The sequence below is a fragment of the Podarcis cretensis genome, assembly GCF_951804945.1.
Source record: "Podarcis cretensis genome assembly, chromosome: 16".
Taxonomy (NCBI): Eukaryota; Metazoa; Chordata; class Lepidosauria; order Squamata; family Lacertidae; genus Podarcis; species Podarcis cretensis.
This window is the reverse complement of record NC_137186.1, coordinates 24,117,832-24,145,066: the sequence shown is the minus strand read 5'-3', so window position 1 is coordinate 24,145,066 and position 27,235 is coordinate 24,117,832. Positions and strand designations below refer to the sequence as shown.

Below are 27,235 nucleotides of genomic sequence, written 5' to 3'. Positions count from 1 at the left end.
GATCGCTCTCGCGTCCCGCGGTATCCAGCAACTGGCATTCAGAATTGAAACTGAAATACTTTGTCACTTGTACAACTTGTATACAGTGAGATTACACGAGCACCCCCCATTCAGCTCTTAGTCTTAATTCCCCTCGTTTACTGACGCACACCCACCAAACCTGAAAGTCAGTTGCCCAGTTGTTATCTTTTCATTCAGCAGCCTAACAGCCCATGGATAGAAGCTGTTCTTTACCCTGTTGGTGCGACTAATCATACTTCTATATCTTCTGCCTGAGGGCAGATCAAGAAAGTGCCGGCCAGGGTGTGATTCATCCCTGAGAATTTGCCTCACTCTCCTGAGGCAACTTTCTTCTGCTATTTCATCCAGCGGATTCACAGGACAGCCCATAATACATTGTGCTGTATTCACCACCCTCTGTAGGCACTTCCTATCAGATGATGTCAAACCAGCGTACCACACCATGATGCAGTATTAAAGGACACTTTCTATTGTTGACCGGTAGAAGGAGATCATCAAATGTCGATTGACATCATCCTTTTGCAATACTCTGAAGAGATGGAGTCTCTGTTGGGCTTTCTTAACCACCTGGGTTGTATTGACTTTCCAAGTAAGGTCTGCACTGAGATACTCCTAGGAATTTAAAGGAAGAGACTCTCTCCACACAGCCCCTCCAATGTACAGCGGGGCTAGTTCTCTCTTCCTCCGAAAGTCCAACACCATCTCCTTTGTCTTGCTGATATTAAGGTGCAAGTTGTTCCCTAGGCACCATGCAGATATTTTTGGGACCTCCCCTCTATATGCTGATTCATCTCCACCTGTTATTAAACCCATTATGGTGGTGTCATCTGCAAATTTAATAACTGCTGTAGATGGTAATTACTACATCCACATCTGGAGGCAGAACATAGCCAAACACTCAGCTGATAACACTCAGAGGGACACGGGTGATGCTGTAGTCAAAACCAGAGCCTCTTGGGCTTGCTGACCTTCTGATCAGCAGTTCGAATCCCGTGCAATGGGGGTGAGCTCCCGTTGCTCTGTTCCAGCTCTGCCAACCTAGCAGTTTGATAGCACACCAGTGCAAGTAGATAAACAGGTACCACTATAGCGGGAAGATAAACATTTCCATGCGCTCTGGCTTCCGTCATGGTGTCCTGTTGCGCCAGAAGCGGTTTAGTCCTGCTGGCCACATGACCCGGAAAGCTGTCTGCGGACAAACGCCAGCTCCCTCGGCCTGAAAGCGAGATGAGCACAGCAACCCCACAGTCGCCTTTCACTGGACTTAACCATCAAGGGGTCCTTTACCTTTTTACCTATAAAAAGTAGGGTGTATAAAAAGTTTGGGTGTAGCCAAACACTCGGCTGAGCAATTTGTGTCTGTTAATATTAAAAATCCGGCAGGGGAAAATTTCTGTGGTGCCCTCCTCCGCCGCCCGCTCCCCTTGATGCCCTAACCATGTGCTTATTTTGCTTAATGGTTACTCCAGCCTTGATTAGACTAAATCACCTGCCACAACCATTATTTGCAAGAAATAAATGACCTTTATTGACAAAATGTAAAACTATGCGCACACGCACAAACACACACAAATAATGTAAAGGACTTTGCATTCTCGCGGCACGCAAACTGGCTTTCATTGGTGTAGTGTTGAAAAGAAGTTTTGCCGGGTAATTCGTCCAAAGCAGCCAAAATGAGGAATGTCAGTAGCTGTGGAGTTACCCCCCTATGAGAGCCCTTCGCTTTCTTGAGATCTACATAGGAGGCGATCTCCTTATCTGAGCACACCTATTCTCAGCCCTGTATTAAAATACTGAAAAAAAACTTAAAGGATGCCATCACAGGTCTCTGTTCCCTTGCATTCTGCCAGAAGTCTTCCAGCGGTGCTGGGTGGCTGCGTAGGAGTTCTCAGGCCGGGTTTAGTGTCTGCAAAAAGCTTCATTCTCTATATAAACTGGCACAAAGGGAATCCAGGACTGGGAGGGTCTATTTCAGGCTCTGTGGGGTGGAGAGAAATGAGGGCAACACCATCCCTCTGGAGGGCAGGCACACAGGGCTTGGGCCAACCCACCCAGAGGGCAAGGACTCCAGCCCTGATCAAACCTACCCTCTTAGACTTACACAGCTCCCACCACTCCTTTGCGGCTGCCTGTTGAGACCTAGCCCTTCGCCATAGCCTAGAGAAAGCACAGACAGTGTCACTTGACAGCTGTGCTACTTCCCCTTCACCTGTGCGCCAGGTGAGAGGACTAGGGATGAACAAAAAGGTGGCCACAAAGGGGAAAAGCATAAAGGAAACACATTGTGCAGCTCTTGGGCAGAGACTGACAATGCCCAGTCAGCTCTAGCTAATTGGCAACCGTAGAAACCCAGTTGTGCAAATGACAGACAGCCATGCCTTTTCCTAAAGCTCTTCCTGAAATAAGCCTGAAACCAGAAGTATCTGTGAGACCTTACCCCAAATAAAGGGGTTGCACTTCACTTGGTTAGCAGGCCCAGATACAGTAGAACCTCAATTTGCGACCATAATCTGTTCTGGATGTCCGTCCGGAGGTCGAAACAGGTCGCTGGGAGAGATGTTGTTGTGCGCAGGCAGTGATCGCCCACTTCTGCGCATGTGTGAACAGCAACCGCAGCTTCTGCGTGAACTGCGATTACCGCGCATGCGCAAATGGCGGCAAACCCGTCGGTTACTTCCGGGTTTGCCGCGGTTGCGACATGGAACGACCATAAGGTGGTAAGTAGAGGTTCGACTGTACTGGCAACCTGCTTTATTTAGATATATATATTTTAAAAAGAAACACAAACAGAATAGGTTCCCTTTAGGCAAGCTTGCAAATCAGAAAGTTCCAGTGATGTAAGGCTGATCCATCACAACCGGGAAAACTACATTCAAAGCTGCTTCAAAAAGTTAGCACCCAGGAAAGGTCGAGAACTTGCCAAAGGCTCACATTTAAGCACTTCTGATTGCCCAAGGCCCAGCACAACACCACCACCCCCAAAAAAACCCCAAAGCAAAAAGGGAGGCAGCATTCTTCAGCTCGCTCTGGTTCCCTAGCGAGTTCATTTCAGCAGGCAAGGACCCTCAATGCCTTTCACCTGGCTGGTTCTCTTTGGGGAAACAAAAGGGCTCTCACCCCAAACAAGAACAGAATGCGGGTGCCTTTTTCCTTGAGATGAACCCCAGCAAATCAGGTTTGGCATTACCCTCCTTACAAAGCACCTGCCATCTGGAACAGCTCCAAAGGTCTGCATGATCTCAACTACCCCTTCTCCATCATGGAGTTCTTCAGCTGGTTTGGCGTTGGTTGTTTTCAAAACAAACAATACCCCAAACCCAAATCAAGCTGCTCCATGCTGGATCTGCATACACAGCAGAATAAGCTGGAGAGAGCTATGGGCACCAGTTTTAACTTGTTCGGAGCAGCTTCTGTAGGGGGGGGGGCAACCAAAAATAGGATCCCCACCACCACCAACCCATTTTCCAGCTTACCCCACCTCCTTCTGGTCCTGGCACCGGGTGCCCCTTTGACTGGGCTGCTGGCCCAGCTGCTCCTCTGTCTGTCTGTCCCCTCCTCTCCAAAATAAAATGAAATCAAACACACAGTGGAGGGTGATAAATTTCTCAGGGTACCAGCATGAGCTCCTTCGCCCGTAGCTCAAAGGAAGGAGGAGCGAGAGGAATGTGACTAACTTCATACATCATTATTTTGTAAAAAGTATATAAATGCTTCATGATAAAGCACAATAAGGCACCCTCAGGTTTTAAGGCCACGTGAAATAGAGGAATTGGGGGGGGGTGCTCAAGTCCTTCTCCTCACCCTCCTCCAGCTCAAAGATCTGACGAGGTATCCTGTCTTTTGATGCATGGGGGGCACACGCAGATGCTGACAGATGCCAGCTCCCATCAGCTCCAGGCAACCTGGCAACATCTGGAGAAATGAGAGTCGCCTTAATACTGTTAAAACGGGGAGCACTGTCCCAGCAGAAAGCAAAGAGGGCGCAGGACGTGCATCAGTGGTTCTCAAAACAGCCACTGGTCAAGCGACCTACAAATGGGAACTTGGCGGAAGGTTAAAGTTCAAAAAACCCCGACGATGATCAATTACTTAGGCCAAAGTCCCACCATTCACAGTTAAAGCCCTGTGGTGCCCCTTTAAACAGTCCTAGCTTCCCTCAAAGAATTATGGGAGCTGTAGTTTGTTAAGGGTCATTGGAGGAGACACCCCCCCACACACACACATTCTCCTTCCAGAGCTACAATTCTCAGAGTGATAACAGTCATCCCTCTCTCCAGCGATCTCTGGGAAATGCAGCTCTGGAAGGGGAAATAGAGGGTCTTCCTAACAACTCTTCAATGAACTACGGCTCCCATAATCCTTTGGAGGAAGCCAGGACTGTTTAAAGCGGTATCCTAGAGCTTTAAACTTGTGGTGTGAATGTGTGTCTTTTGCCAACTACCTCAACAAGGAATGGCCCCAGTTATTTCCCAATCTTAGCACTGTGGATCAAAAAAAAAAAATCAAAATAAGAAGTAAACTGTGCAATTCCAACAAATTAGCAACCACAATGAAAACAACAACAAAAAGTTCCAGGCTTGTCTTCCTATTGGTAATGTGCAAAAAAGAGGGGGAGAGAGATTCTCCAGAAGCCCATCAGGAGAAGGAATCTCCCTCCTTGGCTCTAGATACAGCAAGGCCGAGGACCGAACGATAGGGCCAGAAGGCTAGAGCGGGGTTTGGAGAATACTAAAGTCTGACGCAGGCAACTGGAACTGATTCACCGGGTTCTGGGGAGTGTCTAGATAAGGCACAGGTTGGGGCTCCCCTCCTGGGAGCAAAGGAACAACAGCTCTCCTCCAGCTGGAGGGAGACGCACCAAGTCGCTCCACGTTTCCAAGAAAACACTGTGAAAAAAGGACAGCTCGGCTCACACTCAGGGCAAGCGGCTTCCGCCTTGCTCCAGGGAACACCAGGTGTCAGGCGCAGCAGAAATCGGCGTACATACTGAGCCAAGGGGCTATCTCCCACTCTCCTGCCGTGTCTGAAGCACTTGGGTGACGTTATCAATGCCATCCTCTGGAACCTGGAAGAGATGGGGAAGGGTAGTGTGACAGGAATTTTGAGGTCTTAGATATATGGTAATGTTCATAACCGTACGTACATAGATCAGCACAGGAAGACCGACCTGAAGCCATTTTTATTCCTAAACTGAGCAAATGTTTTCTCTGCAAGGTCAAAGTGGAAAAGCCTCCCCATTGTCTTTTCCTTCACAAATCCTGTCTTAAGGGTATGTCTGTGTTTGAATAGGGTGTGAGCCTGTGACATGGCCCAGGAACTAAGTATTTATCACTACGAAAGATTGGACAGGCTCCCTAGGCAATCCAATCAAGTAACCTGCCAGACAGGAGATAAACAACAACAGGCGAAAAACAATATTCAAATTTCTGTTTTAGACCGCCTTTTCTGTGATGTAGGTGTGATGTACCTGAGGGGTGGTCTTAGGTTACACCCCTTCTGTGATGTATGTATGATGTTTCTGGGGGTGTCTTGATCTATAGGGTGGCAATTTCAAAAGTCTTTATAAGGCCTTGCACACCATTTTTCTGGGTTCCTCCTCTCTCCTGCGGATGAGGGGAGCACCCTGTTGCAACAGATCAATAAAGATCAAGCATACTAGCTGCTTTGCTTCTCAATATTCTCTGGTTGGCCTCTGTTATTCTCTCCTACCAATAGGGAACCTATGTAAGGACTCTATATGGGCTCTTGATACCCCATAAGGGAAAAGGGCAATTTTTGTTTACAACAGTAGCAAACCAGCCAGACCAAATAGCATCTCCTCCCTGCAGTACAACTCAAGAGGATTTAGAATATTATTTTTTCATTTAACAAAATTTATATGCTGCTTTAGTTCAAAAGACAAATGAATAAGGCCTCTAAATAAAACATTAAAATGATAATTGAAAAATAAAAATAGGTAGGCAGCTGCTCACAATTTGAAAGACAGCCTGACCGACTTACCAGGGCGTGGTCGAAGTTGAAGGTGCTAATGTAATACGCAGAGATGTCTGCATCGGCGAGAGGTTTGGCAATCTGAGCCACAATCCCACATTCGTCTGGGGAGGCAAGAAGACAGGTGATAAACTTGTGCCCTTTTAAAAAGAGTAAGAAAATCCCTCCCCTTCTCTTAAGCACTGATTGGAGCGCGAGCATGTGCGCTGGGCAGCAAAGGTCACATGCACACCACACATCTAAGGTGCTATGATACCACTTAAGCAGTCCTGGCTTCCCCTTCTCCCAAAGGATTCTGGGAGCTGCAGTTTGTTAAGGGTGCTGAGTTGTTAGGAGACCCCTATTCCCCTCCTGTTTCGCAGAATTCCATTTCCCAGAATTCCCTGTGAGGACAGATTGACCATTAAACCACTCTGGGAACTGTAGCCCTGGGAGGCGAATAGGGCCCTCAAAACAACTCTCAGCACCAGCAACAAACTACAGCTCCCAGAATAGTTTGGATGTCTTCCCCATTGATTATAATATGACAGCCAATACCTACCTTCCAGCATTGGCTTAATGTTTTATTTTATTTATTTAAACACACACACACACATATATATACATATATATAATATCCCACTTTTCATCATGTTGGTCTCGAAACAGCTTAGAGCAATAAAATATACAAACTATATATACCATGAGCAGGGTGTACATGGTAAGGTAGCTCTTAAAATAGCCCCACTAAGGCTGTACCAGCTGCACAAGGAACACATTTTTACTAGATAACCCATGCTTACCTGGTACAGGTAAAAAGGTAAAGGGACCCCTGACCACTAGGTCCAGTCATGACAGATTCTGGGGTTGCGGCGCTCATCTCGCTTTATTGGCCGAGGGAGCCGGCGTACAGCTTCCAGGTCATTTTGCCAGCCTGACTAAGCCGCTTCTGGCAAACCAGAGCAGCGCACAGAAACGCCGTTTACCTTTCCGCTGGAGCGGTACCTATTTATCTACTTGCACTTTGACATGCTTTCGAACTGCTAGGTTGGCAGGATCAGGGACCGAGCAACGGGAGCTCACCCTGTCGCAGGGATTCGAACCACCAACCTTCTGATCGGCAAGTCCTAGGCTCTGTGTTTTAACCCACAGCGCCACCCGCGTCCCTGCCTGGTACAGGTAAGCGTGGCTTAAAAGGGAAGGGAACAGAAAGAGTCAGCTCTTGCAAGATCTAGCTGCCTGCTCGCCTGGAGGAAATTCTAATTCACCACAGGCGATCAGGTAACTGAGCACTTGCAAGGCTGTACTTTACGGCTAGCATCTTATACTATTAAAGACAACATCCGTCCCTGCGGCTACCAGTAATGCCACCCACAAGGAAAAGCAGAGCTCAGAATGTGAGGATGCAGACACTTACCGAAGCCCAGGGGCTGGCCACCAATCCTAACCATCCTCCAGAGCTCCCCTGAGGAGCTGGTCAGCAGGAGGTCGCTGGGGAACCTGGAAGAAGAGAATTTAGTCACAGCCACCAGGTACCTTTTCTAAAGCCCCACATCCAAGTGACGGTCTGTGCTTTCCACCCTCTGGCTCAGTTTTTCCTGCACACAGCAACACACCAGCACAATCGCATCCACACCACACATTTAAAGCACACGGCTTATACTTATATTCCAAACAAAGAAGAACGGTTGAATAAATTATGCGAATACTTGGAATTAGCAAGGTTGACCGATTTGATAAGACAAAAACCAAAAAAATGTAATCCAGAAACAATGGAAATGCTTAAATGATTATCTATGTAGACAAGGATTAAATACAAGGTACTGGTTGTGTTTAGAATATATTTATGAGAGATTTAGAAAACTTATTGACTAGAATATTTGTGTGAGATTGTATGGGGAAAATACGGAACAACAGATACAATCTTGCTTAAAATGTATATAGGAAGTGCAGTGCAAGCAATGGAAGTCAATCAATGAAATTCTATTATTATTTTCATACGTGTTGAGATATCTGTAAAATAAACTTGGAAGAAATTGTTCCAACATTATTTCTTCTTTTTTCCTCTTTATTTTTTCTTCTTTTTTCCTTTCTTCCTTTTTTCATATATATGTACTTATTTGAAATATATATGCATGTATGTATTTGTAACATTTTGCTTATATTTTGTAACAACTATGTTAAATAAACAATAAAATTATCCAAAATAAATAAAGCACACGGCTTAACCAGATAACCCTGGGAACTGTGGTGCATTATCTGTCCTTTTACGGTGCTGCATGGATATGACCCTTTATCCCAAGACTGCCACACGACAAATAGAAATCTCAGCCAAACCACCGCATGAATTCCAGCAACTCCCTAGGAACACAGCAGTAGGCAATTTCCTAAGGCAAACTACAAGATGCTGTCGCAGGGCTTTCAAGCAAGAAAGGGGATTCCTGCCCTGAAAGACACCCCCCACCAGGAGATGCTTCGACTGGCACTGCACATTGCCATCATTTGTGAAAGACAACGCTGGTGACCCTTCTTGGAATATACTGTGTATGCAGTATATTGGCCCCCTCACCTCAAAAAGGATATTGCAGAGTTTGTAAAAGGTTCAGAAAAGGGCAACACAAATGATCAAGGGAATGATGCAGAGTCTCCCTATGAGGAAAGGTTGCAAAGTTTGGGACTTTTAAGTTTAGAGAAAAGTCAAGTAAGAGGCAACATGATACAGTGGTGCCTCAGGTTACATATGCTTCATGTTACATACTCTTCAGGTTACAGACTCCGCTAATCCAGAAAGAGTACCTCAGGACTTTGCTTCAGGATGAGAACAGAAATTGTGTTCTGGCGGCGCGGTGGCAGCAGGAGGCCCCATTAGCTAAAGTGGTGCTTCAGGTTAAGAACATACCTCCGGAACAAATTAAGTACTTAACCCGAGGTACCACTGTAGAACTTTTTATTAAAAGATGCATGGCAAGGCAAGAGCAGACAGAGAAGATATTTTCTCCCTCTCTCAGAACACTGGAACTTGTAAGACTTTTGACTGATATACTGGCATGCTGTGCTAAATTTCATTTTGTGGGAATGTTCAGGGTGGCAGAAGAGGATATATTGTTATTAATATTAATGCCCTTCTAACTTGCGCTAGCAAGTTCCTTCACTTAGCAGAGTTTACATTCCCCTTTACACAGCAGAAAACTAGTTGCGAACTCATGTGAGTTTCTTAAGACAATACGCAATTAAATCTGGATTGTCCAGATGAAATGTGTTCTAATATTTTCCTGGTAAGGCCCCTGGAATCCCTCCTAAAAGAATAAAGGCATCACAGTCTTATTCATAAGCAATAAAAAGAAAGTTTGCTCATGATCAGGCAGAGCACAGTGTGATCGCTGAAGGCAGGCTTAAGGCTTAAATTTACAAACTTATACTAACAGGTTTATCCCAGAAGGGAGATAACCTGGGGGGCTGCTTGGCTGGCAGCCAGCAGTTCATTCCAGGAAGTTCGCAGGACGAAAGGAAAATGGAAAAGAGAAAGAGAGTGGCAGGGTGCCTTGTCCTTTTACCAGGTCTGGAAAGGTGATGCCCACCCACTAGTCACATGCAAGGAAGGATGCTCCAGGCCAGGAGGAACAGGAAGTTTAACATCCCCTTGCATGTCCACTCTAGGAAAACAAGGAATGTTGTATTTGACTGCTTCCAGTGGATTACATCCCACACATTTACACCAGAGGGCCTAGTAAGGCACAACAACGAATGTCATTCAATGTTGCTGATTCCATAATGTTCTGCTACGTTTCCCAGAAGCGCCTTCCAAGTCATGCAAAAGCTCAAATGTAATGGGGAAATTAAGAGTCAGGGAAACGTTAGGGACATTGAATAAATGTGAATGCAGCCCTATTCTCAGAAAACATTTAATTTAATAAAAAGTTTTCCTGCTACCTGCAGCAAAGCTGTCTACCTGACGGCACTTACTTCTTCTTGGTCTCAGCATCCATGACGATGGAGATGTACCCCTCGATCAGCGAAAAGGCAAAGAAAGTAATGGAGTCGAGGTCCTGGCTGGCTGAAGCGGCTTCTTTTGTGGGGCTGAAAAATGGGGTGAGGGAAAAACACATGAGTTGCCAAAATAAAGGACGAGTAGCACTAACTGACCAGCTTTTTAAAAAACAAGAGGGCGGGGTAATCATAAATTTTCAATTACAGTCCAATAATAGCTTCATTATAACAATACCAATTTATATTACAATTATTAATACCAATCATTCAAATACCAAATTATATAATTTAGTTAAAGTGGGGCCCCCTGGGTGCTAGAATTGATGGTTTTATTTATTTCTGCGTTCTAAAATCTTATTAAATTACATTCCGGTCATAATAATGATCCGTTATACAACAACTGCAATATTAATAACATCTATTCATGTTGACACATTAATTGGATTTATAAGATTGCAAATGAGGAATTCAAACTATATCCTTGTTCTTCCTGTGTGTGGCAATTCTTCTGCCCATGGTGTTTCTTCCTGTCCTTGTAAGATATTATGGCTTTCTTTCCCCCGATTTTTGCTGTTATCTGTCATGCCTTGGGCGGAGCTGATATCCCATTGTTGTTCCAGAAGTTTCTCAATCGTTCCGTCCCATGCTTCATTGTTTTGCAGAGAGAACTTTAACAACAGCTGCAAAAGTCACTCTGTCCCAGTAGAGAAACTGTTGTCACCATTTTCCCTCTCAGCCTGGGAAGAAGAGAGGTCTGTCGAACTGCAGATGACTCAATAAAGAACCCTATCAGTTTCTTGGCAGTTCACAGACTCCTTTAATCTTTCCTTCCAGCTGAAGATATATGAGCAATTATACTTCCAATTAAATTAAATTCCAAGTCCTCTTAGCATTGTTCAGTTCACTCCATAAATAATAAAGGATGGGGAAGAGTCAGCTCTAAGTTTCCACCATAAACCTTTTGCAAAATAGAGCTTCCCTCCTTTTTTCCTTTTTTTATACACACCGTTCCGTTTGATGTTATATTCCATATTTATAATCCAATTTCTTCCATCCTCATTTCTATAAATATAATTTGAACTAACATTCAGAGGAGGGTTGCCGAATCATAAATGTAGAAAAGAAAACTTTAAATAAAGAAACCGTAGGCTCCCCACCCCGCCGTCTTTTGCACCGAATGAAGTCTTATCTCAAATGCAAACCTTAAAGCCCTTGCAATTGGTTTGTTCCGCAGTTTGTGATCTCAACTCTTCTAGCACGCGCCTGTAAGGTAAAGGTAAAGGTACCCCTGCCCGTACGGGCCAGTCTTGACAGACTCTGGGGTTGTGCACCCATCTCACTTAAGAGGCCAGGGGCCAGCGCTGTCCAGAGACACTTCCGGGTCATGTGGCCAGCGTGACATCGCTGCTCTGGTAAGCCAGAGCCGCACACGGAAACGCCGTTTACCTTCCCGCTGGTAAGCGGTCCCTATTTATCTACTTGCACCCGGAGGTGCTTTCGAACTGCTAGGTTGGCAGGCGCTGGGACCGAGCAGCGGGAGCGCACCCCGCCGCAGGGATTCGAACCGCCGACCTTTCGATCGGCAAGTCCTAGGCACTGAGGCTTTAACCCACAGCGCCACCTGCGTCCCGTAGCACGCGCCTGTACTTTAGCCCAATTAAGTTCTAACAGGAAAACCTCTGCTTCTTAATGGCGGCGTTGATTTTCGGCAGGCGAAGGGCTTTTACACTTAGCGCCTTCCTGCCCCCCACATTCCATGCCAGACCGAGAGCCAGGTACCGAGACGAACTGCGAGTGAAGCCCACTCCCCCCGTCCTTGGGGAGAATTTGCAAGGATGATTACCCTCAATCATCCTTGTTTTTCCTTTGCCAATGAACTCCCCACTGTCATGGAGCCCGCTTCCACTAAGGCAGAGCAGAACCAGAAGCCCCCCAAACAAGTTTTGATCTTTGCACAGAAAGCAGAACATGGTTGGTGTCCGCTACACCTCTGCTGTGCTCTTACCTGTGTGAGTAGAACAGGACATCAATGAGGATTGTGGCGATGGCGGGCAAGGAGTCCGGAGAGATGCTCAAGATACAGAACCTGTTTTGGGGGCTCTGCACAGGGTGGACAGTGGGGTTCACGTCTAAGGACAAGAGACCAAAGTGTTAAGACACCTGACACGGCAACAGCCAGAATTCCCAAGGGATTGGCTTGGACCAGACAAAGGAATGCCATGGCAATGACAGGAGAATTTCCAAGCAGAGGAGCAGGGCTGAATTGCATTTCCACAATACCTGCAGCAACAGCCCATTTGGCTAACAGCCATCTTTATTTTCTCCCTCTCTCATTGCACTAGAATTTGGAGACATCCAACAAAGTTGAATTTTGTTGTTGTTATTATTATTATAATTTAATACCCACCATTCGTCCACATCCTCAGTGTCAGAATTTCAAGCGCTGCTCAGATCCATAAAGTTTGGTTACTGGATTCTTTTAACTGCCTGCTCAATTTTACCTTTATAGTTTTTTATGTCTTAAATCTGTGGTTCTCAATGTGGGGCACCCCCCCCCACAGGGCGGCAATTTGAGTTTTAAGGGGGGTAATTCAAGAAGAAAATAACCGACTGCATATCACTAAATGAGGAGACTTGAGACTGAAGCAGATTAAATTGGTGCCTAATATAAAATCTGTCTGCAGTTGGCATGAAGTGCAAGGATTTCACTAACTTTAAGTCAACTTATCTTGAGGTGAGCTCAAATTGTATTTTGAATTTGTTAGGTACCTTTTATTTTAGTAATTAAAATGATCAGAGTACTACAGGAAAAGCTTCCATTAAAATTATTTTATATTTATGCATTTCAGTTTTCTATTATACGTTTTGAAACTTTATTTGCTATTTTTTCATATCAATAATGATAACAATATCTTTATTGTCATTGTCCCATGTGGAACAATGAAATTGAAAAACTACATAAAACATTTTAAAACCCCTAAAAACTAACTCTAAAACCCCATTTAAAATACACTATACTATAGAGACCCCTTATGCTGCGTTCAGAACCAGAATTGCATTTGCATAGAAACTGTTTCTAAGGCGGCTAGTCCTGGCTTTATAACCCTATACCTTCTTCCAGAAGGCAGAAGCTGAAAGAGATCATTTCCAGGGTGTGTACTATCCTTCACTTCTAATAATAATAATAATAATAATATTACAACAATTTCTTAGTGATTTCTTCCTCGGTACTTCACCTGTCCTTTCGTTCTTTTATTTTTCTCTTTCATGGGTGCCATGTTCTTTGGAAGTTGGTTTAGACCAAGTCAATGGCCCTTTAGGCTTCCTCCATGTGAATAGGAGTTCACTTTTCGAATAATAAGAATTACCGTATTTTTCCGTGTATAAGACTAGGTTTTTTATTTAAAAATTCTGCAAAAAAAATTGGGGTTATTTTATACTCTGGGCAATCTCCCCTCATTTTCTCAATTTGGAGTCCCAAAAAAGAAGCTGTCTTATACACAGGGGCATGTTATACACAGAAAAAATATGGTATATGTCACGGGGGGGGGGCACATCAGGATTTTAGAGATGCTTAGGTGGGGCATGGCCAAAAAAAAGGGGGGGGACTACAGTTTTAAATGTTTCTTGGTGATGCTACTAAGAGAGTGGTGACTGAAAAAATATATTTTAAATCAGCCAACAGCTCCCACGGCTTTGTTTGCAAGGCTGCTGTTTGCAAGGTTAAAGCACAACCCCCCCATTGTCTAAGCAAAACAAAAAGATACTTTCTTCTCCTCCGAGCATCAACACAATGGATGAACTTTGTCCCCATCGGACTGGCCTGACATATTTTTGATAAAACTGGGTGGCGGTGGAGACAAGGAATCCAATTTCAAAGCCTCCAAAAGGAGGCCATAAGATTACAGAGGCCGTTTCCATTGCAACCCTCTCTTGTTCCAAAAAAACTCACCTTGCTTTGGCTTGAGGAACCCGTTGGTTGCGTCGTCGCAGCTTGCGGGGACCGGCTCCCCATTCACCTCCTTGTAAATATCAAATTCGCCTTCCAGGGTGTGGATCACGACAGGGAGGTCCTTCTCCCGTACCTGGAAGAGAGAGCCAAGGTCGTCGCTGGTGCAGAGCAGCAGCTGGTGTCCTTTGGGATGGGTAGAGCGGAAGGCAGGGAGGCCAACAGTAGGTGGCGCCAGTGGCAATGTGAACCAACCAGTTTGAGCATTTGTCCCCCCATCCTTTTCTTCCTGGCTGAGTTCTACAAGGGGAACACAGAGGAGGAGGAAGAAACTGACAGGCAGGGTCTCCCCCCCTTCATCAGTTGTAAGAAGGCAGGCTGAGGTTAATGGGGCACTGCCCCATTAGCCTTAATTGACCAGCCTCCACTGGCGGTGGCCCAAGAGGCTGAAAGTCTGTAGTTTGAATTCTGGCTCTGGCCAGTGTGGTGTAGTGGTTAAAAGCAGTAGACTTGTAATCTGGTGAACTGGGTTTGATTCCCTGCTCCTCCACATGCAGCTGCTGGGTGACCTTGGGCTAGTCACACTTCTCCGAAGTCTCTCAGCCTCACTCACCTCACAGAGTGTTTGTTGTGGGGGAGGAAGGGAAAGGAGATTGTTAGCCGCTTTGAGACTCCTTCAGGTAGTGATAAAGTGGGATATCAAATCAAAACTCTTCTTCTTCTCTTCTTCATCTGGTGCCCTTAGGAGAATCTCCTTTTATTATGCATAAGATGAACAGCCTAGGACAAAAGTTAGGAACCTCGGGCCTAGATGCTAAGTGTGGCCTGCTAAGTCTGTCTATCTGGCGTTCGGCCGCACCCCACATTGACTTTGCTTCGTGCCCTCCTTGAGTGGTTCTGCCTGGCTGGAATGTGTCCTTAGACTCCGGTCATGCCTCTTGCTTGTCCAAGTGAAGGATAGAGAAGGACGGTGGGAGTGTGTGCAGAAACTAGCCTACCGTACAAAGGTAAAATTTACATTCATTGCTCTGCCCACTTTCACCTCGGGCACTGCCCAGAACGGAATGTGGCCCCCAAAAGGTTGCCCAGAACAGAATGCGGCCCTCAGCCTGAAACCAATTCTCCACCACTGTCCTATGATTAAAGAAAACGGTCTTTTTCTCCTCGGCCACATTCACACCAAACATTTAAAGCACTATGGCGCCACTTTGAACAATCATGGCTTCCCCCAAAGAATTCTGGGAGCTGTGGTTTGTTAAGGGTGCTGAGAGTCATTAGGAGACCCCGCCTACAATCCTCCAAGTGGTATAATAATAATAATCAATCCCTCTTCTCAAGGAGCTCTGGGAATTGTAGCTATGTGAGGCCTCCTAACAAAACTCTCAGCACCTTTAACAAAACACAGCTCCCAGAATTCTCTGAGAGAAGCCATGATGGTTTAAAGCAGTATCACAGCACATTAAATGCAGCATGTGCACGCAGTCCCAATTGTACCTAGAGATACTGGAGGTTGAAGTTTGGGCCTTTAGGGAAACAAAGGGTTCAACCAGTAAGAGTCAGCTCTTCCTCAGGTGGACTCCTCCCTTTACAATTGTCAACTGTCTCCCCTGGGGATGGGGGGGGGGTCACCCCAAAAGACTCACCAGGATGAAGTCTGTCTGATAGGTGGAGAGCATTAGCACCGAGACGTTGTGCTCTGCCAGTGGCGCGATGACAGACTTGGCGATCTTGGTGACCCCAATAGGCTGGAGGTTAGCGGAAGCGCTGCCGTTGGATGAGACATTGAGCACCAGCCAGGTGGAATCGACGACTTGCAGGAACTCAGACGGGGGCAGCTCTAGAAGACAAGGGTGGGGGGAGATCCAAGATTTGTTTTCGTGCTCCCCCCTCCAAAAAAATAGAATACTACTGATGAAGTACAACTTATGTTTGTCAGATAAAATGATAAATATTACATGCAACTGTCTACGCAGGTCAAAACCTGAACTAAATCTCTTTATCTTCCTATATACATAAGACAGCAGGCAGGCAAGCAAGCAAGCAAGCGAGCGAGCAGTGCTGGTGGCCCAAGTGAGCTGTTTAATGGAGGGGGGCAAGCACTTCACAGAGCTTTAGCGAGCAGGGGGTGGAGCTTTAAAAGGGGGTAGGGCTTTGGTCAGGGACGCAGGTGGCGCTGTGGGTTAAAGCCTCAGCGCCTAGGACTTGCTGATCGAAAGGTCGGCGGTTCGAATCCCTGCGGCGGGGTGCGCTCCCGCTGCTCGGTCCCAGCGCCTGCCAACCTAGCAGTTCGAAAGCACCTCCGGGTGCAAGTAGATAAATAGGGACCGCTTACCAGCGGGAAGGTAAACGGCGTTTCCGTGTGCGGCTCTGGCTCGCCAGAGCAGCGATGTCACGCTGGCCACGTGACCCGGAAGTGTCTCCGGACAGCGCTGGCCCTTGGCCTCTTAAGTGAGATGGGCGCACAACCCCAGAGTCTGTCAAGACTGGCCCGTACGGGCAGGGGTACCTTTACCTTTTACCTTAGGGCTTTGGTCAAGCTTTGAAAAGACAGTGAAGGAAGTGGGTAAGGTTTAAGGAAGGGGGGGTTGCTCAGATGTAGGGGAAGGGTGGTTGGCAAAGGGGTTGGCAGGATGGCACGCTTGGCAAGCAGAGCAATTGGGGCAGTAGCCCCTAGTAGCTACATAAAAGATTACCCAAACAACCATCTTCTTCATGGTATCTGAATAAGTGTGCATGCACACGAAAGCTCATACCAATAACAAACTTCGTTGGTCTCTAAGGTGCTACTGAAAGGATTTTTTTTATTTTGTCCAAACAACCAAGTTTATCCCCTTGCACAGACCTGCAAGGTTACGTAGATCTGGGAAATTCTACTCGCAGCAATGCATCCTACTGAATATTACAGGGTGGTGACCCCAAAATGAGCATATTTTTTGTATTGCACAGTCTGTAGCACTTAGGAATGTTTAAAAAATATTAAGCTGTTTAGAGGGACTTTTAATTAAATAAACAAAATGGTGCTACAGTTTTTACATGGAAGTTGTTGGTTGTTGTTTTTTTTAAAAAAACTTGTCTCTTATTTTAAAACGATCCAGGGAATTTCACAGAATTTTGAGTTCCAATGAGGTTTTGGAATCAGGAGCAGCAGTTTACAAGACTCCAAGCCCCTTGCCTCCCCACTTCCCTGCCAATGGGCTCTGATGCCTTTGGCAAACCCGTTCCCACCTAAGACAAACTGTCCCTCTAAGCAGATTTTAGCGCTCTCTCTCTCTCTCTCTCTCTCTCTCTCTCTCTCTCTCTCTCTCTCTCTCTCTCTCTCTCTCCCCCCCCCCTAGAATGAAGCAGAGCCAAAAAGGGGCTTGGAACAGTCCCCAGTCAAGGAGGGAAGCAAGTACATGGCGTTCTCGGCCAACAAGGACTCTTGTTGATTCAGCTATTCCAGAGGTTAATTCAGAAGATATGAACCGCCTTTGCTCGACCAGACCAAAAGACACAAGGAGGAAGAACAGGAGAGCTGCTGGATTAGACCACTGGCCCATCAAGTCCAGCATCCTCTTCTCACAATGGCAAACCCGCAAGCAAGAACCGAACACAACAGCACTCCCCCCCCCGCCCTGACAGCTTCCAGCAAGCTGCCTTCATAAGCAAAACTTTAAAAGGCTTAACATAGAAGAGACTGAATCTCTATCAGAAGAGCAGCCCACAATTTAGAACCCTGCACTGTTCAAGGTTCTAAGTCAGAACTTTAACCCAAGGTTCTAACACTTACAAATATCCAAGAGATAGCTTCCTTCTGCCCCACGGAGAGCCTCAAGGTCCATAAATAGCAACACCCTAGTGGTCCCGGGCCCTAAGGAAGTTAAATTAGCTTCAACCAGAGCCAGGGCCTTTTCAACTCTGGCTCCGATCTGGTGGAACGCTCTGCCTCATGAGACCAGGGCCCTGCAGGATCTGATTTCTTTCCGCAGGACCTGTAAGACAGAGTTGTTCCGCTTGGCCTTTGGCTTGGAGCCAATTTGATTCCCTCCCTCTCTTTCTTTTTTCTTTTCCTTCTCCTCCTGCGATGAGGCTGCATTTTAATATTTTAATGTTTCAATATTTTAGTGTTGTATTTTAATTTTGTTTTTAAGTTGTAATCATTCAACTTGTTTTTATTATTGCTTGTAAGCCGCTCTGAGCCCAGCCTTGGCTGGGGAGGGCGGGGTATAAATAAAAAATTATTATTATTATTATTATTATTATTATTATTATTATTATTATTATTATTACAGACCTTCTCAGGTGTTAAAATCTGAGGTGTGTGTTTTCACCCAATTCTTGTGGCTGTAACCTGTTTTAACTGTTCTTAATTTTAAGTTTCAAATTGCTGTAACTCACTATGGGGCCTGCTGGTGAAGAGTGGGTAATAAATTTAGTAATAGTAATAATGATGATAATCATAATAATATTGATAATCATGATAATGATGATATAGAAGATACTTGCTGAATCTTTATTGGAAGAGCATTCCAGTTTAGAACCCTGCACTACGCAATGCTCTAAATGAGAACCTTACTTAAGCCAAGGTTCTAACTCAGAATCTTAAGATTCTAACTTGCCCTCCGTCGTTGCAGATATTCAGACGCAACACAAGATAGGGGTGGGACCATGAGGAACTCAACGGAAGGGTGTCAAAAGTGTTCCTGCTCCCCCTCTCGTGCCATGGGAAATGCACAAAGGGCATCTGGCTTGGGTGTCAAGGCACAACCACATATCTACATTTATATACGGAGGGAGGGGGCGATGCGGGTGGGAAGCAAAGCTGTTGTGTCATTTGCTGCACAACGGAAGGCAAAGGGTTACTTTCAAATGGGCCTTTTGGGGGCTTCTGTTCCAAGGAAACAGGATGGAGTCGTTCAGAAGAACAATGGCCAACCAGGCTGTAGAAATCCTGGGAACGAGAGCAAGGACTTCTCAAAAAAAAAATAAATAAAAAAATCAACCAAGAAAGCACCAGAGCTTTTTATCCAGAGAATAAAACTGCATCTCTAGACTTCTAGAGGGGAAAAAAAGCACTGGCAAATCAGCTGCTCTCAACTTCTAAGGGGGCGGGAGGTCAGAATGGCCCTTCTAAGAGAATCTGGTGTGAATGAAAGCAAACATCTTGGAGGCAAGTTATCAAAGGTTATGTAAATCCCCGTCACTGCCTGGAGAGAAGGCTAAACACTGGAGATCCCAGAAAAGGAAACCCCCCCCCTCCCCGTGGCCTTTCCAGGTTGCCTATACATCATACAGTACTGCAGCACCCAGACTTTGGAACTCCCTGCCACTTGACACCAGGCAGGCATCTTCACTGCACTCTTTCTGGAGCCTGCTTAAAATATTTTTGTTTATGCATTTCTATCAGGACATGGACGGCACACAGAATGTTGGGTGCTTTGATCTATTTTTGCTGATTAAAAAAATTGTTTAAAATATCTTCTTTTTACTGGTAATTTTATTGTTTCCTTCTTTCTGCAAGTTCTTCCGAGGTCTGCTTGTTTGTTTTACAATCAAGCGGTATAGGAGATAAATAAAATGGGGGGAAACCCCAAACCATCCCTTGGCTGAGTAAAAACCAAGACTTCACCTGCCTGGCCCCTTCCAGATTCTCTCACACAAGCAGCCAGGTAGCCACATTTATGCATCACTCCAATGGACGTGTGTGTGTGTGTGTGTGTGTGTGTGTGTGTGTTGCTTTTCCATGGGAACAACACCAAAAGAAATCACAGCTTGGGAAGGCCACACCTTCCATCCGCTCTGAAAAATGTCCTGCCAAAGCCATTCTGGAGTGCATCCAGGAAGCAGTTATACAAAAGCTGCTGTTGTCAGCAGTGACCGGGGCGGCTTCCTATCTCCCTTCCTGTGGCCCTGCTCCCTCTTCCCCATGGGGTAAATAAAACAGACGCACAATACCAACATCTGCTCTCCATCTGTTCCCTCCTATACTTGGAAAAAGCAGAGAACAGCAGGGAGATTTTCTTTTCCCCCCCCCTCTCTCTCTCTCTCTTGATAATCCTCAAAATTAAGTCCAGGGCGGGGTCACCCGGCAAAATTGATCAACAGCACATAGGGAGCTGCTTGCCTTACAATATCAGTGTGTTAAGTCCCTCCAGGCCAGTATCACCTGCTCTAACCAGCAGCATCTCATACTAAGGAAGGATATTTTTCTTTTTAAAAGAAAAAAAAAAAGACTGGAAACTGAACCAGAGGCTGTCTGCATGCAAAGGATGTTGCCAGTCAACCTTCATAAAAAAATACATCCTTTTTGGGGGGCTTCCTGGACTAGATGAACTTTTGCTCCAATCCAGCTACGGCTCAGTGGCAGGGCCTAAATCCTTTTCCCACGTTGCTTTTTGTCCAGGCATTCACTGACCCAGAAGGTTGGGTTCCGATTCATGTGTCGGAAGCCTCAGAATTTCTGTTTTATTTTTCTCTTTATATTACTATTGTTTTTATAGGACTGGTTTTACAACGCATTTTTGTTCTAAGGATATATTGTCCGGCTTTCTTAGACCATATGCAAAGAGATTCTTTCTTAATTAAAAAAAAAATTAAGTGGCGTATGAATGCTCTTAAGTGTAAACTCCAACCAAGGTGCCAGTTAAGACCCAAAAGGCATAATAACCTTGTGATGGGCCATTTCAGCATCAGAGAAATGCTCTTTTTTTTCTTGGTAAGCAACAAAAATTAAACCCAGAAAACTGCATTAAGTCAGGGATGGGGAATCAATCACTCCTCTCTATCTGGCATTTGGGATTCTCCCCAGGCCCCGCCTCCTCTCCCAGGCCCCGCCTCCTCTCCCGCCTTGCTTTACACCCTCCATGATTGCCTAGCAATAATCTTTTCTTAAACCCGCACCTCCAGCCAGATGTAGGAGAGGGGTGTGGGAGGAGTGTAGACACTAGCCTACCCTACAAAGGCATCACTTACATCCATTGCTCCCACCCATTTTTTCCCTCTGGCCCTGCCCACCACTGACATGTGGCCCCCGGAATATCACCCAGAAAGGAATGTGGCCCTGAGGCTGAAAAAGGAACAACTTAAGCCCCAACTATTCTTTTATTGGCATGTATAAGCTCTTCCTTCACCATAACGTCCCCCCTTGAGGGTTTCACGCAGCTCCATGCAAGTAACCCTAAATTAAACTGAATCAACAGCTGTTGGAAACTGCAACAATGCCACGCTGGGAGTCAACACATAGAAAGGATGGACATTGGTACCTTTATAGCCTTCTTCATCCAGCATGATCGTATAGTCTTCAGGAGTCTCTGTCAAGCTGAAGAATTTGCACCTGGGAAGACAGAAGAAGAAGAAAAATCAGCATTGCATTTTTTAAAATCTTTAGCCAACTGCATGAGCGTTTGCTAGCCTTTGAAAAAAGCACCCAGAAATTTCAAGTAGCCCAAGGTGTGGCAGGCAGGAGGCGCTTTGAAGGGAGACATATATACATACATATATATATATATATATATATATTACAGATATATTATTCCACATGTATCTGTTTCCAAATCATTCCTAGTGCAAGTGCCAGTTGCTACGGGCAACTAATGGCTGGCTAATGGGAGGCAAAGTCAACTCAGGAACCTGCCTATTACATTCAGACCACTGGCCCATCTAGCTCTGTACTGTCCACAGACCAGACTGATTGGCAGCATCTCTCTAGGTACTTGGGTAGGCAAACTAAGTCCCGGGGGCCGGATCCAGCCCAATCACCTTCTCAATTCAGCCCGTGGACGGTCCGGGAAGCAGCGTGTTTTTATATGAGTAGAATGTGCCCTTTTATTTAAAATGCATCTCTGGGTTATTTGTGGGGCATAGGAATTCATTCTTCTTTTTTCAAAATATAGTCCAGCCCCCCACAAGGTCTGAGGGACAGTAGACCAGCCCCCTGTTGAAAAAGTTTGCTGACCCCTGAATTTCAGGCATACTATTATTATTATTATTATTAATAATAATAATAATAATAATAATAATACCCCATCCACCTGGGGACTCTGGGCAGCTCCCAACAAAATGCTAAAATACAATAATTCATCCAATATTAAAAGCTTCCCTAAACAGGGCTGCCTTCAGATGACTTCTAAAATCAGATATTCGTTTATTTCCTTGACATTTGACAGGAGGGTGTTCCACAGGGCGGGTGCCACTACCGAGAAGGCCCTCTGCCTGGTTCCCTGCAACCTCACTTCTCACAGTGAGGGAACCGCCAGAAGGCCCTCAGCGCTGGACCTCAGCGTCCGGGCAGAACGACGGGGGTGGAGACGCTCCTTCAGGTCACCCCCCAGCCCTACCTGGAGATGCCAGGGATCGAAGCTGGAACGTTCTACAAACAAAGCAGATGCTTTGCCACTGAGCTACAGCCGTGCTTATTCTAGTTTTCTTCCCATTATCTCATTCCCATTCTCCCTTGCAAAATTCCAGCAGACACGTGTGCAATTCTCACGACAAAAAGCTTGAGGAGAGAAAAACGTGAGCCCCATCTATTTCTCCTTCCCTGGAAGTTTTTGAGCAGAGGTTGGATGGTTATCTGTCATGGATGCTTTAGCTGAGACTCCTGCACTGCAGGGGGTTGGGCTAGATCAGGCTTCCTCAAACTCAGCCCTCCAGATATTTTGAGACTACAATTCCCATCATCCCTGACCACTGGTCCTGCTAGCTAGGTATCATGGGAGTTGTAGGCCAAAAAACATCTGGAGAGCAGAGTTTGAGGAAGCCTATAGATGATCCTTGGGTTCCCTTCCAACTGTACTATATACAATTCTATTATTCTGTTTCACATTTCCAGGAGTCAACATCAATTACCAAGATAGAACTGTAACTGTTCAGCTCTGCTTCTACCAAGAAGGATGGACAAATAAAGACCACATTTGTTGTTGTTTAGTAATGTCCGACTCTTCGTGACCCCATGGACCAGAGCACGCCAGGCACTTCTGTCTTCCACTGCCTGCCGCAGTTTGGTCAGACTCATGCTGGTAGCTTCGAGAACACTGTCCAACCATCTCGTCCTCTGTCGTCCCCTTCTCCTTGTGCCCTCCATCTTTCCCAGCATCAGGGTCTTTTCCAGGGAGTCTTCTCTTCTCATGAGGTGGCCAAAGTATTGGAGCCTCAGCTTCACGATCTGTCCTTCCAGTGAGCACTCAGGGCTAATTTCCTTCAGAATGGATACATTTGATCTTCTTGCAGTCCATGGGACTCTCAAGAGTCTCCTCCAGCATCATAATTCAAAAGCATCAATTCTTCGGTGATCAGCCTTCTTGATGGTCCAGCTCTCACTTCCATACATCACTACTGGGAAAACCATGGCTTTAACTATACAGACCTTCGTTGGAAAGGTGATGTCTCTGCTTTTTAAGATGCTGTCTAGGTTTGCCATCGCCTTTCTCCCAAGGAGCAGGCATCTTTTAATTTCGTGACTGCTGTCACCACATACAGTCTCCAAAGGATTGGAAATGTACAGATATCGTTCTGGGAAGACACAGGACTCCTTGGCAAAAGATTTCCTATCTAAAACCTTGGAGAGCTGCTGCCAGTCAGTGCTGGCAAAGGGTCTGACTCAGTATAGTGAAGCGATGTTAGCTCAACAGTGAAGCATCAATTCCCAGCATCTCCAGGTCTGGCTAGGGAAGACAGACCCTTGTTTAGAAACCCTAGAGGGTTGCTACAAGTTATGTGCCATTTCAACAAAACACAGTTTAAAAACAAACAAACCACTGTTTACACTGATGCAACCTCAGAGATGTAACAGAAACTCCTGACAGCCAAGAAGTTAAAATTGTAACATACTAAGAGCCTCAGCGCCTAGGGCTTGCCGATCGAAAGGTCGGCGGTTCGAATCCCCACGGCGGGGTGCGCTCCCGCTGCTCGGTCCCAGCGCCTGCCAACCTAGCAGTTCGAAAGCACCCCCGGGTGCAAGTAGATAAATAGGGACCGCTTACTGGCGGGAAGGTAAACGGCGTTTCCGTGTGCTGCGCTGGCTCGCCAGAGCAGCGATGTCACGCTGGCCACGTGACCCGGAAGTGTCTCCGGACAGCGCTGGCCCCCGGCCTCTTGAGTGAGATGGGCGCACCAACCCCAGAGTCTGTCAAGACTGGCCCGTACGGGCAGGGGTACCTTTACCTTTATTATGAATGGAGAATAAATGTTCTGATTGCTGTAGAACTACAGTAAATCCATTGGTACTTTGCAGAAGAGAAAACCACTCCCCGCAACTCTGGATGGAAGAGATTCAGATTATTTCACTACAGAAACCTCCTAATTCCATGTGAGTTTTAAATGCATGGGTGAGTTTTAAATGCACAGGGATCCTATGCAAGGCAGAACTCAATCCTGAGGATTTTAACAGAACTTGGGGCAGTACCGGGATTTTAAAAGGCAACAACAACAGCCCTTGATTGTCGAGAGACCAAAAATTTAACAATGGTGGGGTTTGAAGAATTTTTATTTCTCGGCTAACTTCATACACCCCAACCGCAGCGTTGGGGAGACTCTAAATCTTGATGTGATCTATTTGGACTGGGCTGGGTTATGGGACTAAGAATCCAGAACATGAGCAATGAAATTATTTGCTTCAGATCAGCGGTTCCCAAACTTTTTCAAGCCACCATAAACTCATTCCCAGTGCCCCTGAGGGATAGCTCCATTGGTAGAGCAGGAGGTTCTTAATCTCAAGATCATGGGTTCGAGCCCCAGGCTGGGCAAAAGATTCCTGCATTGGACTAGTTGATGCCTTTCAACTCGATGATTCTACACCCTATAAAATGCATTATTCAGAATAGAAGTTTGCATGACCCACTAAGGAACAGCACAAGAACATCCAAAACAGTAGCAGTTAATCGTGCATTCATTCAAAATCCGATTTAAACTAAATTTAATTAATTCAACACAACTGATAAAACTTGATCCAGCGATACCAGCTTCCCAGAGTCTGACAATCATTTAGCAAGTCTTAGATAAGAGGCTTAGATTACCATCTTTAGTTAACTACTTCACTGCTCTAATGCAATAGATGGGCTTGACCAAGGGATACCAGTTTCCCAACATCTGGGATAGGTCACTCAGCAGAGCATGAGACTCTTTTAATCTCTGGGTCACGGATTCGAGTCCGGCACTGGGCAAAAAATTCCTGCATTGCTGGGGGTTGGGCTAGATGACCCTTGCCATCCCTTCCAACCCTACAATTTTGATTCTAAGTCACTTAGCAGGAGCCTTAAAACACCACCTCCCGGTGACTCCCTATAGGGGTCAGTACCTCCTGTTTCGGAAACAGCTGCTTTAACTGAAAGACTCAGCACAAACACAGGGACTTTCTCTCCAATTCCAGAATCCCAAAGCAAAGGGGGGGGGGCTCTTGCAAGTGTGGAACTCCAGAAATATTTCCCTGTGCTGACAGACTTCTGGAGTTCCACACTTGCAAGAGTCCCCCCACCCAATGTGTTTGGATTCTGGAATTGCAGAGAAAGCCCCTGTGTGCATTTATATATATTGGAAACAGAGGGGCTGCCAGCCAACTGTGAGATCCAGTTGGAAGGGCTGATCTAATAACACCCTGTAATTGTTTGCTTATTCTCTGCAAGGCGGGTAAGCGGAGGGTGTTAGTTAGGTTGTTTTCGCCAGCCTTTGCAAACCAACTGTAGGAGGAAAAAGTAGGGGTGTATGTGTCCATTTTCAATCCTGAGAAAAGGGAGGATTTTCTTTTTTTTTTCTTTAATTAAAAAAAACACATTTTTTTCCACATTTGACTCCAAGCACAAAGTGTGGGAGTGCTTATAAGCAGAACATATTTAAAACCTTGGCCTGCAATTTGGAGGCATTGAAAGGCTTGCTTTGAAAAACAGGAGAAAGAAGCAGAGTCCCACAGGCTCAAACACCAGCAAGAATAGTCCACTGTAACTACAGGAATATTACCACTTGCTCACCCAACACCCAGCTTTGAACCCTTAAGTTTGGGAGAAGAGGCACACAGAGACCAGATTTGCCTGTTTGAGGCAGGGCTGCTCGTCCCCTGGGTTTTAAACAGGGTAGCACATTCTGTGTTACAAGATGCTGAGCAAAGATACCTGCTGCCCAAACAAGGCTCACTCCATTTAAGCCAGATAAAGAAACAGAAGTGTTTTCAGTAATTCCCTGAACCGAGTTTGCAGCAAAGCACCCTGTGTATCCTATAATATCCCATGCAAAGCAAGAGTTTGGAGGCAATCCTTGCTATGTCCAAGTGGGGTCAGGATTGCATCTGCCACCATGCCACACCCTTTCTTGGCTCAACAGCACGATCCCTTGGTACAAGCACAGAGGACCCTGTCCCCTCCAAAATAAGGTTTACTCAGAATGCTCCACACACTCCCTACAGCTCTCAGGTAAGTGGGCCCAATCCTGCAGTGACAAGAGGCTTTTGCACTTTGCACTCAAAACAATGCGCTCTTGTGTTTGTGCATTCCCACAACCTCCTAATAGACTCGTATACACGCACGGAGGAACCCAATCCCTTGAGAGAGAGGAAGAATGTAGTCCAGTTCTCTCTCTCTCTCTCTCTCTCTCTCTCTCTCTCTCTCACACACACACACACACACGCACCTCCTTTGCTCACCAACACAACCGCTTGGACCACATGTGCACGTGCCCCGCTACACCCCAATCCACACGTTCAATATACCACCTTGGTCCATCCCCACAACTTGGCCGTATGCACCCAATCCTTTGCGGCACGTGAGCGCACCTAACAGGGACCAATTCTGCCCCTTCCCCAAAGGGCTTCGACCTGCGGACGGTCCACAACACTCAACACGCCTCCTTGGCCCATCTTCCCACAACCTCCCTCTACACGTGCGCGGGCTTATAAAATGGGGCTCGGCAACCTTCGCTCAATGAAGCCTTCTCCTCTCGAGACTCTCGCATCCCCTTTCCGTCCTCCTTCCTTCAACCCCTTGGTGTACACGCGAGTGTGCGTACGCACGACACGGATACACGCCGCTAAGAACCCGACCCCGAGCCACCCCGTCCCGGTGGGGCACCTGCTTCGCTGGGGCAGCAGCAGCATCTTGAGCAGCGGGTGCGTGTAGAGCCAGAGGCCGCTGCGAGCCAGGCTCAGCACCCGCACGCGGGGCTCCAGGATCCGCAGGTCCATCGCGGCGGCGGCCCGAGGCGCGTGTCTCGGCAGCGGCAGCGGTGCACCAAGCAAGGCCGGATCGCAACCCCGGCGCTCGGCTATAGGCGAAGCCGGGGCCGCGGCGCCGCCTCCTCGGCCAGGCCTGGCCCGGCCCACGGGGAGGAGGCTCGTCGGCCCCGGGA

The 27,235-nt window shown here is 46.3% G+C and overlaps 1 protein-coding gene across 1 annotated transcript; it reads right to left on the bottom strand.

Annotated features, from left to right (window-relative positions):
- Positions 1 to 1,522: 1,522 nt before the first annotated feature.
- On the bottom strand, positions 1,523 to 27,150 carry CASTOR1 (cytosolic arginine sensor for mTORC1 subunit 1). Its single transcript, XM_079957067.1, has 9 exons — positions 26,959 to 27,150; positions 21,169 to 21,239; positions 15,571 to 15,764; positions 13,931 to 14,063; positions 11,984 to 12,107; positions 9,955 to 10,068; positions 7,409 to 7,491; positions 6,022 to 6,116; positions 1,523 to 5,086 (listed from the first exon to the last, which is right to left on the bottom strand). Exons 1-9 carry the CDS (start codon positions 27,069 to 27,071, stop codon positions 5,021 to 5,023), a joined length of 993 nt encoding a protein of 330 aa, XP_079813193.1. The 5' UTR covers positions 27,072 to 27,150; the 3' UTR covers positions 1,523 to 5,020.
- Between the last annotated feature and the right edge of the window lie 85 nt (positions 27,151 to 27,235).